This window comes from Thermobia domestica, chromosome 3 (assembly GCF_964235325.1).
Source record: "Thermobia domestica chromosome 3, izTheDome1.hap1.1, whole genome shotgun sequence".
NCBI lineage: Eukaryota > Metazoa > Arthropoda > Insecta > Zygentoma > Lepismatidae > Thermobia > Thermobia domestica.
The window spans coordinates 92805940-92821472 of NC_137456.1; the positions used below are offsets into that span (position 1 = coordinate 92805940).

Sequence of the window (15533 nt, forward strand, 5' to 3'; positions counted from 1 at the left end):
ATTCAGAACATTTCACGGTGGCTCAGTGGTAGAGCGTTCACCTCTGGTGCTTGGGGTCCCGGGTTCAATCCCAGCCCCCGCCAAGTGAACTTTGTGGTGGACAAACACCGTGTGCGTGGGTTTTCTCGGGGTTCTCCCGTTTGCTCCCACTTTCTTCATTCCACCATTTTATTCATTACTCATCACCGTCTCCTTTAGCCTAACCGGCATAACCGTGGTACGTAAAACTCATTTCATTTCATTTTCCTCTAAAATAGAATAAATGGGGTGAGGTGACAGACAGAAAATGCGAAACAGAAGAATGAAACTACTGTAGAATTTGTGATTGTAAGCCTGCATTGTTTGCGCGTCTCGATAATACAGTTCCTCTGTTTATTATCAAGTCGCAATGTCAAATTTAAGTGCTTCTTCAAAGTGCATTGTTAATTGAGCGGCTTAGAAGAACACAATGATATGTCACACTTTCTAACTTTTGAGAAAACTTGAAAAGAAGGTTAACCATTCCCATGTGATTCATTGCAATGAAACATACCAAAGAAGCTTTCCTTGCCACATGCAGGTAAATTTCTAAAATTAAACTATCTTCATACTGTTCTGTGATTCGATCTCAACCCATTTCACTTATATGTTCCTCTTAGCTACTTAATTATCTCATTGAGACGATTAAGAAGGAAACGAGCTTTTATAGTTTCCAAGGAAATACTTATGAGGGGGAGGATATTGAGAGAAAGCCGACATTGAGACTTCCATAAAATCCTAATATTTACACTGGATAAAATGAAACTTGAAGCCAGATTCAAGTTTCTCTAGCAAGTCTTTTATATATACATGGTTTACAAATCCCTTTTCGAAATATTTTTTGGTATGATCTTGATAATTTCTCCCAAATTGCTTAAGTTTTATACTTAATGTATAAGTAATAACTCCGTTGTAATTTCAGTTAAGAAAATTACTTGATTCTGAGTAAATGAATAGGTAATTTTTATGCCACTACATTACAGGTAATTTTAAAGATATTTTCTTCTAGTTGGTCTTACCTTACAGCAAAAATACAGAAGTGTCTTTGGAGGCGAGGATTTATTGTAAAACTGCCAGCCGTAGGATTCATACAAGATACATACTGACAATTGTGAATATCCTTCAGAGTCAGTTTGTTTCTATCGTACCAATGACCATAATCCAAGTGCTGTCGTATAAGTGTGTGTGGTTGGACGGTTCCATATAAGTCAACCTGTTACAAACAAGGAGAGAAAATTTCACTTTTAGTATCAGTTTTCAATACGTATTACAATTGAAGTCAATATGGCGACTTCTACTATCCGACGGTTAAACATTCTTTACATTTTTTTTATATTTTATCGCATTTTTTAATGCTCTGAAGACAACGTATTGAAAATCGAAATGCTTCAAAACTTTCGTTATTTTATTAGCATTTTAAGAAATGCACACTTTAGATTAGCATTAAAATACTTGTATTTTTCGATTACAGCTGTTATTTCTAGTACGTTAGCCTGCGTACGCACACTTTCAAATTTGACGTCCATTTCAAAAAAGATTATGCTTTGGTTGGAAGAGAACCACGTGTATTTAAATGGGATTTGTTGTTTAGAAATTTTCTGTAGGTAGGAATAGTCCCAGTGTTGGTTGACCGTAAGTCCACATTAGGAAAATAGTGTATATGAATTCTAACTACAAGAAACATTGGAGTGGTGGTAAACAGAGATGTTGTTCTAGAGTTCCCATGAGTAATTTACTGTATGGGATCCTTATGAGGGTGCTCATAACAGTGCCCTTGATTTGAAGATAGCGATAGTTGTCTTTGTTAGAGAAAGAAGATTAAACACTATGTACTTTATTTTAAGGTTCGGGGCATGTATTTAGGAATTCTTCGAGGGCGCTAGGGCCATTGGTGAATGAAATATAACTGTATAATGAAATCACATGAGTGGAATTAGGTTGCAAGAATTCGGCGACTGAGTGAATAATTGTAGGATCTATGGAGAAGTAATTTGCTGTTTGAAGCAAAATGGGACAGTTTGAACATTGGATGGGAGTAGTATTTGAGGAAAATGGAAAACCGTTCAGTGAAGCTGCCAATGCCAATTTAAAAATAAATAAATAAATAAAGTCTTCCTTTTTGCCAAATCTGTGAATTCTAGATGGAAAATTGAATTTAGAAGTTTCGGGTATTTCGGAGTAAGGTGCAAGATGGTGGTTTGAAATAGGTCCTCAAATGAACCATGATTGGCTAAATAAAATTGATTAGTTAAATTAGAGTTGTCTCGTTCAACAACAAAGCTATAGGAGACGTGGACCTAAAGCTTAACATGGAATCTGAGCCACATGAGCTCTCATCCAGAACTAAATCCAAGTCTCCCGCGACCAAGGTGAATCCATAGGTAAAAATGGGTTTTAATGAGAAAATCATGACAATAGCCCTTCCCCAGATGTCTTTTTTAGTATTCAACATTTTTATACTTAAGCAACTTTTTGGTAGTGATAATAAAATTTTGTCAATTAAATAGTCATGTAGACAAGCATTTTGTTGAAAAGGACGAAATACGAAGTTTTTGACGCTCGTTAAAGAGCTCAGTATGAGATATTTTTTTTTAGCCTTAAAATACGGAAAATCCTGTACAACATGGAACATGGAACGTACATGAAATCTCGTAACTCTAATCAACTAGTGGTATATAATTATTGGTTCTACTTTTTATAGTAATTCCGTATGTAGAAAGCAAGTATATAAAATGTATATTACAGTTATTATAGTTTATAAACTTGAACCAAGGTGAGCTAAACTGATAATAATAATAAAACAATACTTCTATAGATTATTGCTTCGCTTTTACACATTTTTACTCATTAATAACGTAAGTTCTTTTATCGTTCACTAACCATAGATGAGTTTTCTGATTTTCTGCTTACCTCTGGCATATTCATATCATCGAGAAAATAGATTAATGTTTTGTTTCCGGGTGGACCGTAGTTTCTGCCAGCCTTCTTTTCTAGTGGTCGCTCTAAAATTTTCTGTAACATTTCTAAAATAAAAATTGACAGGCATAGTGCGTAATATTGAATAAATATTCTAAGACTGTTACGTGTAACATAAAAGTAAGAACAAAAGGCACAGTCATCGACAAAAGGAAATATTATTCATATGTAATCTGTATATAAAATGTTATTTATTTATTTTTGTGGTTGTTATTGATAACTTTACATTACTTATAGTAAATTATGAAAAATCATTATAAAAATAATGTTAGAAAGTCTAGTTTTCCAAACATTTTAAAAGCACGAGAAATGTAATATATTTAAGAAACAATACTAATTTGGAAACAACATCAAATTATCACTCCAAATAATAAAGAATGGAATTTACTTCTATACTTACTTACTCACATATAGACAGGGTTGGGATCCAGGGTTGATCCAGGATTTTCTGAGGGGGAGGAGTGCACCCATACCAAAATGACCAATCGCGCTGAAACTCTTCAAAGTGACATGTGACAGTATTCTTTACACCTGACAACGCTGATGCATAGAACGCAGCAAAGTAGTTTAAAGAGGGTGTTATGCAGAAAAAAATTTCTCTCCTCCTGGCTTCTGTGTGTGTTTTCTTTTTTTTTCGTACTTGATAAATGTTATATTATTTTGCTTGGTGAATCCTTTTTCTTCAACCTTCAGAAAATCGACTTAAACTATTGCTTTTGCAAAGCTTTGCTTCCTTTTAAGACCCAAACGGAAACGTGTTGACAGAAAGTTTCGGAAAGTATAGCTACTTTCACTGCTAGCTTCTCATTTTAAATAGTATATATTTACAACGAAGGAGACGGGGCACCCACCTAAAGTCGGCCCTGCATATAGAGTACTTATACAATAGGCTAATACGTCGTGTATAACTCACATGAAAACTTTGTGGAAGAAGAAAAGAAATCGACTAACAATATTTAGTTGTAACATTTTTCAAGAGAATAGTTGGTAAATAATACTTTTATTCGAATCGTTACAATACAATTAAATATAAATTTTAAACAATCCAGTAAAGGAAGCTCAACAATTGTGTGAATTATTAAAATAAATTTATTAATTAAAGTTTCTCACTTAGACCTCTTAAAGGACCTTATATTTCTTTCCTTTGAAATTTCCTGTTTCTCCTGTTGTTTCATAGGAAAAGAAAACTAAGATAGGAAAAAAAAAATATGAACATCAATGTATTTCACTGTATAATCATGTTTACTGTTCTTAAATCGCAGATTTATCTTATTGTTTTCTTTGTCTTTCCTGTCTGTCTACCTTTGCCACTCTTTCTCTCTTAGAAGCGTAAGTAACCACCAAAATATTAAAGAACAGAATGTCTTATGAATATTTTGGACATCTTTGCAAGTTAAATTAATTTGATTGTTTCATATAGTGACACAATTACATGTGAAAAATCTATCCTTGATGAGAACTCACCTGATGTGGTATAAAAATTAAACGGAACATTTGTGACAGCGTAAGTATCTGGGAGAGCAGCTAATTTTTCCCCAACCAATACAGTTTTTCCACATCCTGCATTACCCACTAACATCACGGGATGCTGTTTCGCCATTAGCATGTTGAGGAAGAAGCGTATTCTAGTCGTCTCTGCAGTATGCACCAAGGCAGCCTGTGTTACAAATATATATCAAGTTCAAACTTAAATAAAATGAAAAAATCCTAATTAATATGTATACATTAAAGATACATTAGTTTCTTAGTGATTAATACAAAAATGTGTATAATCATTCTGTTTGCTTTTTCTTTGAATTTTGAATTTTTTAAAAAAAAATCTCACTTACCATAGTTTAGCAGGTTAAAAAAATAATTTAAATTGATGAACAAAACTAATCGAAAATAATTTCTATAAACAATATGCTTACAATTAACGTTCTGATTTGTTATATTTCTAACATAGCATTTCTTGGTAACATGCTTGGCAACGTGGTTTACTTTTTTGTTTTATTTATTTTATGTATTTTCATTTCAAAAAAGTGAAGAAAAATTAGATTTATCTGTGCTTCATTTTACTAGATATTAACTTTCCACCCTCAAGGAATCATTTAAAGTTCTTCTTGTGTATTTTAGGAGGAAGAGGTAACTGTGGAGAAGTCCATTTTACCTGTTATATTTTAAGATATCTAATGAAGATATACTATTGACAATATTCATCTATTTCTCCCTCTCTCTCTCTCTCTCTCAAATGGGAAATTAAATTTATATGAATGTTTCAGAACTATGGGGACAAAGTTCGAGAGATAATGCTTCACGTGAAATGAGATGAAAGTCCTTAATCAATCCATGTCTACTAATAAGTAGTTTAGGAGTTACAGACTTTTAAAATCCTTAGAAAATGACCTACCAAGCTGCACTTCGCCAAAAGATGTGCACATTGTAAACTTGTAAATTGTCCTATCCGAAAAGAAAAGAAAAGATAAAAAGAAAGAAACACGCTTCAGAATCATTTAGTGAAGAGCATGAGATTTCCTTATAACTCAGAGAATTTTTCTGGCAATTCTAGGAAGTAAACGTGGCCGTAAATGAGCATGTATGAAATCACTGATTACTAACAAACGATAAAATGTTTGCCAAGTATCAATGTTTCATACTCCATGAGCAATTGGCCGACATACGCCATAGAGCCCTCGTTACTGCGACGGTACGTAATCATACTTTAGGCTGAAAAGCGACGTGAGCCTCTGTGTAGATCGAATAACTGCAACTATTGGCGGAACCATAAGGGTTACGGTAATGAGTACATTCATCGGGGAAACGTATGAGACATCAACATCTCTTAAACGAATTATTGTTTGTTAGTGATCAGTAATTCGCACATACTCATTTACGCCCACATTTGCTTTCCAAGACTTCCCAGGGAATCTTTCTCGCTCTACGAGAAACTCCCATGCACTGCCATTGCATGAGTCTGAAACGTATGCGTTTGGATAGAGTTGGTTACGACTTTATAATGAACAAATATTGAGACAATATTCAGCTCGAAAGTTTATTTTCTGAGAATTTCGGCAGCTTGTAACTCTTAATTTACGCATTTCCAGACATGGCTTGATGTGGACTTTTTCTTATGTTTTCATTTGCAGTATTACTTCCTGAAATTTGTCTCCATATTTTGGAAACATTTGGTTGTTTTTCTTAAAGTAAGTAATAATAATTTTATAAATATTCAAATTATTACTAGCTAGAAAGTATTTAATATTAAATAGTAAAAGTTGTATGATATGATAAAATTATGATATGTATTTAATGGTATGATACAAAAGTTGTAATGATTTCCTGTTTGTAATGATTTCCTTCTATACTGTTTCTCTAAGAATACGAATTACATAAAATCGGAATTTCACATTGAGTTTAAAACCACCATAAAATTCACGAAACGAAGCAGCTTTAAATTTCTCACCTTTAGCAAAGGAAATAGCATGAAACTTTATATCTTATGCGATATATTACTCAATTTATAATAGATTTAAATTCATTAATTTTTCAATTGTTTAAAATTATTTCCAAGATTCTTTACATTGAATCTTAAAAATGAACAAGACAATATGACTACTATTACTACTACTACTACTACTACTACTACTACTACTACTACTACTACTACTACTATTACTACTACAACTACTACTACAACTATTATTATTACTACTTCTATACTACTACTAGTAATAATACTAAAACGCCCTGTGTTTCTTAGTTCTTGATAATTCTTCGGAACTTATCACTTCTTTCACGGCTGAAATCAATTCAACTTTCACACTAAGCTTTCATACCTTAATTACAGGTTAAATTTGACTCTAATACAATACTTTTATCTACTGAATTCTATACCATTATAACCTGATTTGCCTATTTAAGCATATTTTGCGAATGTTTATCAATTAATAATAATAATTATAATAGCCTATGAACATTTAATTATTGGTTCCTCACACTAAGACTACTTGCGATAAGTAATATTAATAGCTTTAACACAGTTAGAACTATCTCCGTTTAGGATTTTAACCAGCCAAAAAGAAGTAGATAAAATCTTTAAGGTATGAGGCACGATTTTATTACCCCTAAGGCAAAATCGTATTATTTGTATGAAATAGTTAGAAATAAATGTAGTTACATACGACCTGTTGTGATCTATGCTGTCTTTACTTGATCATAAATTATTTCACACAATGTTATTTAACGATTGTACATTCTTTTAAAATGTTTTAACTGGTGTCTCTCCTTCAAAGACAAATTGTTAATATAGTTTAAGAAATTAGTGAAGCTAGAATTAGTACCTGTAGCGGCATATCAGAATCAAGCTCAAACTTTGGAACTTTTTCAGTCCAAGGAAGAAACTTTTTTGTTTCAGTGCAAATGAAATAGTCGAAGACTGTTCCTTCAGCAGGGAATTTAACAGATTTAAATTCATTAATCCACCATTTACTAAACTCAAGACGATGGTCCATAACCTGCAAAACGTTAATAACATATTAGAAAGTGCAAGGGTATAATAATAATAATAATAATAATAATAATAATAATAATAATAATAATAATAATAATAATAATAAACAATCGGTGCCTGCTCGAGATGTTGAAAAATTGTGGCGCATTCCCACTGAATATATCCTCACCGTCTTTTCATTTCTACGAAGGCCATACTGAGAATAATGAGCAACAGTTTTTCATGAACCAAGTTTTGGTTTTATTAAAGAAAAACATAAATTTTAAATTACTGATTCTTCAACAATGTCTCCATTTTTTGGTATGATTCATCTTTTTCGAAACTTGAAATTACGTTGCTGTAGCAACACATGTAGCACACATATACACATCTTCATGTGCACGATGAAGTCTATTGTGAATTTCAGGAGCAGAAAATCCTTCTCTAAATAAGAAATTTAATCACAGCATGTTATTGACATGAATATCACTGTCAGATATTTTGACGTTACAGTACGTCAAAGCTAATGACGTTACATTATATCGATGTGGTTAGTGTAGTCTGTAGATTGCGATTATGTACTTAGTTTCAGTATATTGATAGTTCTGACTTTTTTTAAATGTAAAATGGTTGCTCATTTCTTTATCAGTATTCCCCTCGTGTTTATAACAGAGGACCTGATTTCTATACAAATTCGTTTAATTTCAGTATTTAAAAAAATCATGAACAAGATTTCAAGCTATCAATGCTAGATAACAATCTTTACATAATATTAATTGAACATAAAGAACACATAATTATTGTCACAATGCTGACCTGGAGATAGTTATTCCTGTAAAGATTAAAAGTTTTTCAAAAATTCATTTATACCTCTCAAGCAAATTTATTGTTTAATCTTCTTCAGGATAGTTTATGCTTAAATCGTGTTACGAAGCTGACTAATCACACATTATATATGGTACTTCCATAGTGATAAATCAAAAACAAGAGTTTATGGATCCTAGTAATTAAAAAAAAAATTAAAACTCTGTAAGAATATTTATATATAGTTGTTTCAAGGTCCGATTGTTTTATAAATGACTAAATAATACACTATTTAGGTCAATAGTTAATTACTATGTTCTAGTTACAACTACATAATACGAAACTGTATGAACAATTTGTTAAAAATTATTTCTTCTAACTTTCGCACCTATGTAGAAAATTGCAATCAGCCATCTAAGATGTCGCCTGGGAGAGCACCGTTGCCAATACATATTTGCATCCAAATTGATGAATTTTGTGACCATTTATGTCAACAAAAACTAATAATGTATTTTCGAAACATAAAAGTTATTTTTAGATATATTTAATAATTTTACATAGAGTTGGAGTAGTAGTCTGATGATGGAAGTGATATACTTCCGAAACTGTAACATTTCTAGTTAATTTATAATAAAGATTATAGCCAGCCTTGTAAGAAAGTTGTATTTAGTTTGTGTTTAATAATTTAATTTTTGTTAATAAAATTATTAATAATGTTGTCTTAGCTTTAAGCAAGATTTTCTTTTTCCAAGTCAAGACTCGAGCTTTTTTTTTTCTATATTGTAATTGGCATCAAATATATTTATTTCAAGTAGCACGGTGCAAAATAAGGATGTTCTGAACAATATCTTTTGATTTTTTTAGATGTTTAGAAAGTCTTGATATGGCTTCTTTATTCTCTCTAGATTCTTTATTTTTTTTTAAACTTTGGTGTTAATATTTCTTTTTGTCATGTCAATGTTACGATAAGATTACCTTGGCAGGGTGTTAGAAGTATTCACACAGCATTTTTAAAGGTAGGAAAGATAGAAATTTAGTGAAGCTTACAAATAAAAAATTAAATGAAATCTTTAAGTTTTACGTCCCACGGCTTATGCTGGTTAGGCTAAAGGAGACGGTGATGATAAGAGATGAGTAAAATGGTGGAATGAAGAAAGTGGGAGGAAACGGGAAAACCCCGAGAAAACCCACGAGCACGATGTTAGTCCACCACAAAGTCCATACGGCGCGAGCTGGGATCGAACCAGGGATCCCAAGCACCGGTAGTGAACGCTCTACCACTGAGCCACCGCGCCCCCTAGTTTACAAATAAGAGTGGTGAATTCCATAAATGGAACTCGTTTCCATTATTTCTTACTTTAACATCAAGATTAGCAAAATTGCTAAAAATAATGTAGTTTGAAAATATGTCAAAAACTACCTTAGAATTTGAAAAGAAGCCTGAGTCAGTATGAGAATTATTTTGTTGATAAAAACTCATTAAGTGGCATTTATAAAATGCTTTTGTGTTTGAAAGGAGTTGAGAAACATATTAGGGAACTTAGGGAAGATAAAGAAATTCTTTCAAGATTTTCTCATTATCTACAAAAACCAAAGCGCACTGCTCAGGATATCGCTATTTTGCACCGCGCTACTCCACAAATTGAAAGAAATGTACGCGTATTTAAGATCTATTACATCATAGGCAAGAACCCCGAATCTTAACATCAGAAAAGGAAATCTTGTCAAAAACTGAGGTAAGAATATTAATAATTTTATTAACAAAAAATAAATTATTAAGTATATTTTAAAAAGAATTTTAGGAAACCAAAAAAATGGATCAAAAAATTGCGATCTTGGCCAATAATTAGTTTTTGGATCACAAAATTTTTGAACGGCCCCTAAATCGAACCAGCTACGTAATGTGAGTTAAGCTTAAACCATTCTTAAGAAGAACAATTGATAAATTTGCTTGAGATGGGGTAATTTTTTGAAGAAATTTTTGATTTTTGAAGAATACTGACATGAATATTCCCAGTTCAGTACTGTAATTATAAGCTTTAAATCGTTACTTACTAAAAATTTTGACTGATATTCTAAACTCTGTAATAAAAAAATAAATCATGCAAAGTCTATACTCCATTTTACATAGCAGCCAGAAGCAAAATCTCGACCTAGACAAAAATGACCCTTTCAAATGGGATTTGTGACAAGAGATGAGTTTTCAATACTGCCAAGAATTATTAAATCAAATATTTCAAGAACTTTAGTTTTACACATTTAACAATGGTATTCCGCTCAGAAATAAGATATCTATTTACCTGATCATGAAACACAGCAGCTCCAAACGCCCAAACACAGCAGAAGACGAAATATATTTCATACCACTCTTTCGGGCAATCAGCCGGAGTATTTGCTGGCGTCAGAATACAATCCAACAAATGGCATAGCATTTGAACATGAGATATTTCAGCCACAGGAGTTATTTTCTTAAATCTTACTCTCATGGTCTCTAAACATTGTGGAATATATTTATCAAACAGTATAATAAGATTTGCCTTCTCAGACTGAATTTGTCTCGTCTCTATCCAACTAGTGACATATCTGGAATGACATATATATAAATATTTGATTAAATTAAACAAAAAAATGGTTACCATTGAAGTTATTTTAACGTTAATGTTTGCTTCGCATATGGGAGATTAATTTACTGCCCATTTTAGTTCCTTGCATAACCAAATCTTTGGTGTTTGTTATCTGGTTCGGTTCCTATTGAAAGTCCAATTTTCACCAGCCTACAAGACATAAACATTATACATAAAATTAAAACAAACTAAGTATTAATGAGAAGCTTCAAAATGTACACTATTACCATCTTAAAATGTTAATATAAAAAATTAGAATATTGTTATATAGCAGTAATTAGTAACAATTTGTAACTGACGATTTTAGTTTTATATTTTTAAAATCCATCTGTCCTTCCTATTTGATAATAATATATCTCCTACTTATGTAGATATAGAACTGTATGTACTGTTTCCCCATAGTTTCTATTTATCTACAATATAGGGTAGATAAGTGTAACAAGATTCTTTCTTGTTTATGTACTTCATAATTAACATTTTATTTGTTCTAAATATACATAAAAAACTACTGTAAGCACACTCAAAACTTAAAAAAAAAGATCGTTAGACAATAAACAATCTACGATTTACATAAAAAATTTGTTTCTTAATGTTATATTTGTGACATTAAAATATCATTTTCTTTCTATAAATAACGAAAAACATCCATCCATGTAAATTGTTAAGCCCTTCACATTCGTTAAAGTTGGTTTATTATCATCAATACAAATGACACGTAATTTATTATAACTTGATATATAATCACAATAAAAAGAAATAGCAACTATGATATATTGCCAGAATCTTAAATTAAATTAATAAAACGTAACGATATAGCTTTTAAAATTGTGAAAGTTGCAAACAAACTTTGACTGATTACTGTCAATTCTTTGCTAGATTATTCATCAGAAAGCAATATTTTGACCATGAACTAAATGTAGGATTTAAGAAAGTGTTTCTTACATTTGGTAAAAGGTTAGGATAGAACTATGTTTCCTTTTATGTATGATGTTCTCTTTCTATTTATAGTAGTAATTCTTGAAGAATTATATGTATTGTACTGTCGCAAAAATGATGCAAAACAACTGGAAGCTTTCGAAATGTGAACGTGGAAAAGAATGGAGAGAATTAGCTGGGGTCGAGCGGAAAACGAATGAGAGGTGTTCGAAACGGTGGGGGAGGGGAAGAACAATTTTAGATATTATTAAGAAGAGAAAGAGAAACTAGTTGGGGCATTGGCTAAGAAGGAACTGTATCATGAGAGACGTACTAGGGGTTATGGTGGCAGGAAAAAATTGAAGAGGACGAAGGAGACTACAACTAATAAACGATATCGTGAAGTCGAACGATAGAGAAAAGTCGTACGTGAAGAGTTTAGCGGAAGACCGTGAGCATGGAAGTTTCTCAGTTGCAGCAAGTGACCTGCGAATAATGGCAGAATACCTATGATGATGATGATGATTCTTGAAGAAAATCAGAGTAGTTTTGATCTTTTGGTTTATTTTTCTGTTTGGTCAATGTCTGTAATAATATTTCTGTTTGGTCAGTGTCTGTGATATTGAAGTATGTATATTAGTTCCTAATGATAATCTAAGAAAGCAACAAACTATTATCAATACTTACGGATTCCATCCTAAATCCTGTGGATTAATGTACAAAATACCTGCTCGCGATACTGTTGCTGGAGTGGCAGTTCGTAGGTTTGAGATTTCAAATAATAATCTCATTGTTGGAGTTAGAGCAATTCTCTCATTGCTAGCTAGTGTCAGAACCTGTAAGAAATTAATATTATTGCTTTTATGCTGTTTGTTGGAAGTTGTGAATTTGGGTAAGTGATTCTGGAAATCCCTCAAAACTCTTAGTTTGTATATGATTATAGCGATAATTTTAGTTTATTCTTTATTGCCATACTTTAGTTTTGCACATTAAATTAAGTTTTTAAAAACTGGCTAATATTATGTTTTAATCCTTTGTTCTAAAATATTTACTTAACATTTTAATGGGTATGATGGTCACTATATAGAAAAGTATGCTTAAAAATGAGCTGATCACAATATTTCCAGGTCAAATTAAATTTAGTCTAGAAGTGATGTGATCATACGAGGGAGAGTCTGAAAATAAGTTTTCCCTCTCCTTTTCTCCAGGAAAGAGAACAGCAAGGGGGAATCAAGACAGCGGTTGCACGCACAACACACCCAGACACAAGTAGGTATCGTTCGTCCACGATCCTGCAGATGGCGCCGTCGCATCGCCTGTATAAAGCGGAGACGTGTCTCTTACTCTGAGCCTGGTAGCTATGGAGAGAAGGCGCGTTTTGACATCGTGGTCAAAGAAAGAAGTACGAGCGGTTCTCCGGTATGAATGGGCACGTGGCGTTCGGAAGCAAAAATCTATATCCATAACCGCCTCGTGGAAGTCTATGGGCCTAATGTGATGTCAAAACAAATGGTGCGGAGATGGTGTCGCCAATTCAGTAAGGGGCGGCAGCAAGTGCTGGACACACCGAGACCTGGAAGGACGTGTACGGTCACTACAGACGAAAATGACAGGATGGTGGATGATATGATTAAAGCGAGCCGGCGTATCACCATCGATGAAGTAGCGGAGGAACTTCCGTGTGCAGAACCCTGAATTTTTCCTGAAACGATTTTTGAAGCTTGACAAATGTCTCAATGTATGTGGTACTTATGTGGAAAAATAAAGCTACGTCTGATCTTTATTGTCAGATGCTAGTTTTGGTATTGCATCCCCATCTCTAACCATAGTTGCCTGGGGAAACTTATTTTCGGACTCTCCCTCGTACATTTACAGGTCATTTAAAACTAAATTCAATTGTGAATACCTAATACGCCTAACGTAACGTAAAACAGTTTATTGTGAATTTAGATTGTAATATTGTAAATAAGAGCGTAAACAAAATTAAAACTTCACTTTAATGTCCGTTTCCTTCAGTTTAAAGGGTATTAATCAACATATTCCATTGTTTAATACGCTTTAGGCTAAAGGAGACAGATAAGAAATGCAGGAAAACTATGAAAAACAATTAGTAAAGTGATGTTAATGAAAAGAAAGAAAGAACTCGAGGAAGACCAATGATCACACTGTTGTGGCCTGTGATCGAAGCTAGAACCCTTCAACTATCCCCAACCAAAGACCAGAGACCATCTTTAACTCTTAACCATTAAGCCATCGTGGTTACTAAAGTACTAATAATTTCTCCAAAACGCTCAATATTATTGGTAATACTAGATAATAATACTTAAAATCTACTACTAAAATAGCAGTTATGAATTTGGATACAGTGAACAAAATTGAGATGTTGAGGTGCTGAGAATTCATAATATATTGCTAAACATATTAAAAATACCTTATTGTCGTCCATGACTGTGTTTAAAGATTCAATCCACATTGGATCAATGTCTCCATCTAAAACAATCCATTTGGGGCCATCACCGGATAAATTGGCTTGTTCCCTCATTAGTACCGAAAACAATCCTAAAATTCAAGTCAATTCAATTAATGTGAAATTAATCAATATATTACAACTTTACTTATAAACTTGTAGTACATGAGATCAATATATATTTAATTTTGATGTTATTATTAATTTTGGTGATCAAACTCACTACAATTATTAAGATCGCATTAGCAGGGATCGGAGCGCCTAATGATATTGAAAATAACTACTTTGTAGATTAACTCATGTAAAGAAAAAAAAAACACTTTGTAGACTGATCAGTCTCTGATAAGGTACTTCACAAATTAACTCTCAGTCATTCAGAGGTTAGAAACGTAACATTTTTTTTTCTTCAATTTTTCAGTGATTTACTCCTACCAAGATACCGGTTAAGACCAAATATAATTTAAAGAAATACATTTGCATATTTTCCAACTTTTGACAAATGATTAAAGGTGTTTATAATTTTTGAACATGTCTGTCAAGAAAGCTGGGTGATAGTTCAGTTGCACAGTCTTAGTGTGAACAAAATTTTTACTTCTGGGCCTGATTGGGATTTTTTTCATATATATTTACATCATCTGCAATTAGAAACACATTTCAGAAACAAAAATAAATAAATAAATAAATAAATAAAATAAAAATAAAACAGATAAAGCATTTTCACTTTATCAACTTTCACTTTTTCTTTGGTTGTGCATTAAAGAATGATATCATGACAGCATTTCTTTTCTTTTCAACACTTTTTTTAAAGAGCCTGAAGTCCTTCTGAATTTGCATTCCTTTATTTCCAAAGACATGATACTTTCCAACATCATTTGAGCAATATTTGCCTCCTTCAAGTCCCCCTTTTCAGGAGCCTTTCGAAGCAATCTGTGGCTTCACCAAGCAGAGAATTTGCAGATTCTTTTGTGTCAGAGTACTTCATCTTTCTTTTCATTTCTTCTGTATTCTTCTTAGCACTGTTAGCATTTTCCAACCTCTGTTCTTCTGGTTTTCTCAACTTTCTTTCCTCTTCCCTAAGCGTATCACTTCTTTCTTGTGCTAGTTGCGGTTCCTCGAGAACTTGTTGGTAATGCTTATGAGCATTTTGACCCAAGGTAATCATTTTCTTTGAAATTCGAACAAGATGAGGCATGTTGCTATAAAACTTCAAAGTAATTATCACCATCAGAATACTGTCGAATCCTATGAAGTAAATCTGAAA

The 15533-nt window shown here is 32.5% G+C and overlaps 1 protein-coding gene across 1 annotated transcript in view; it reads right to left on the reverse strand.

Annotated features, from left to right (window-relative positions):
* Positions 1-15533, reverse strand: part of Dhc93AB (Dynein heavy chain at 93AB) — a 253302-nt gene that overhangs the window by 95633 nt on the left and 142136 nt on the right. Inside the window, exons 38-44 of the mRNA XM_081751294.1 lie at positions 14237-14364; positions 12493-12641; positions 10567-10849; positions 7314-7487; positions 4459-4651; positions 2929-3041; positions 1038-1231 (exon numbers count right to left, since the gene is read on the reverse strand). Of these exons, the coding sequence (XP_081607420.1) occupies positions 1038-1231; positions 2929-3041; positions 4459-4651; positions 7314-7487; positions 10567-10849; positions 12493-12641; positions 14237-14364 (1234 nt within the window). The remainder of the gene's footprint in view (positions 1-1037; positions 1232-2928; positions 3042-4458; positions 4652-7313; positions 7488-10566; positions 10850-12492; positions 12642-14236; positions 14365-15533) is intronic.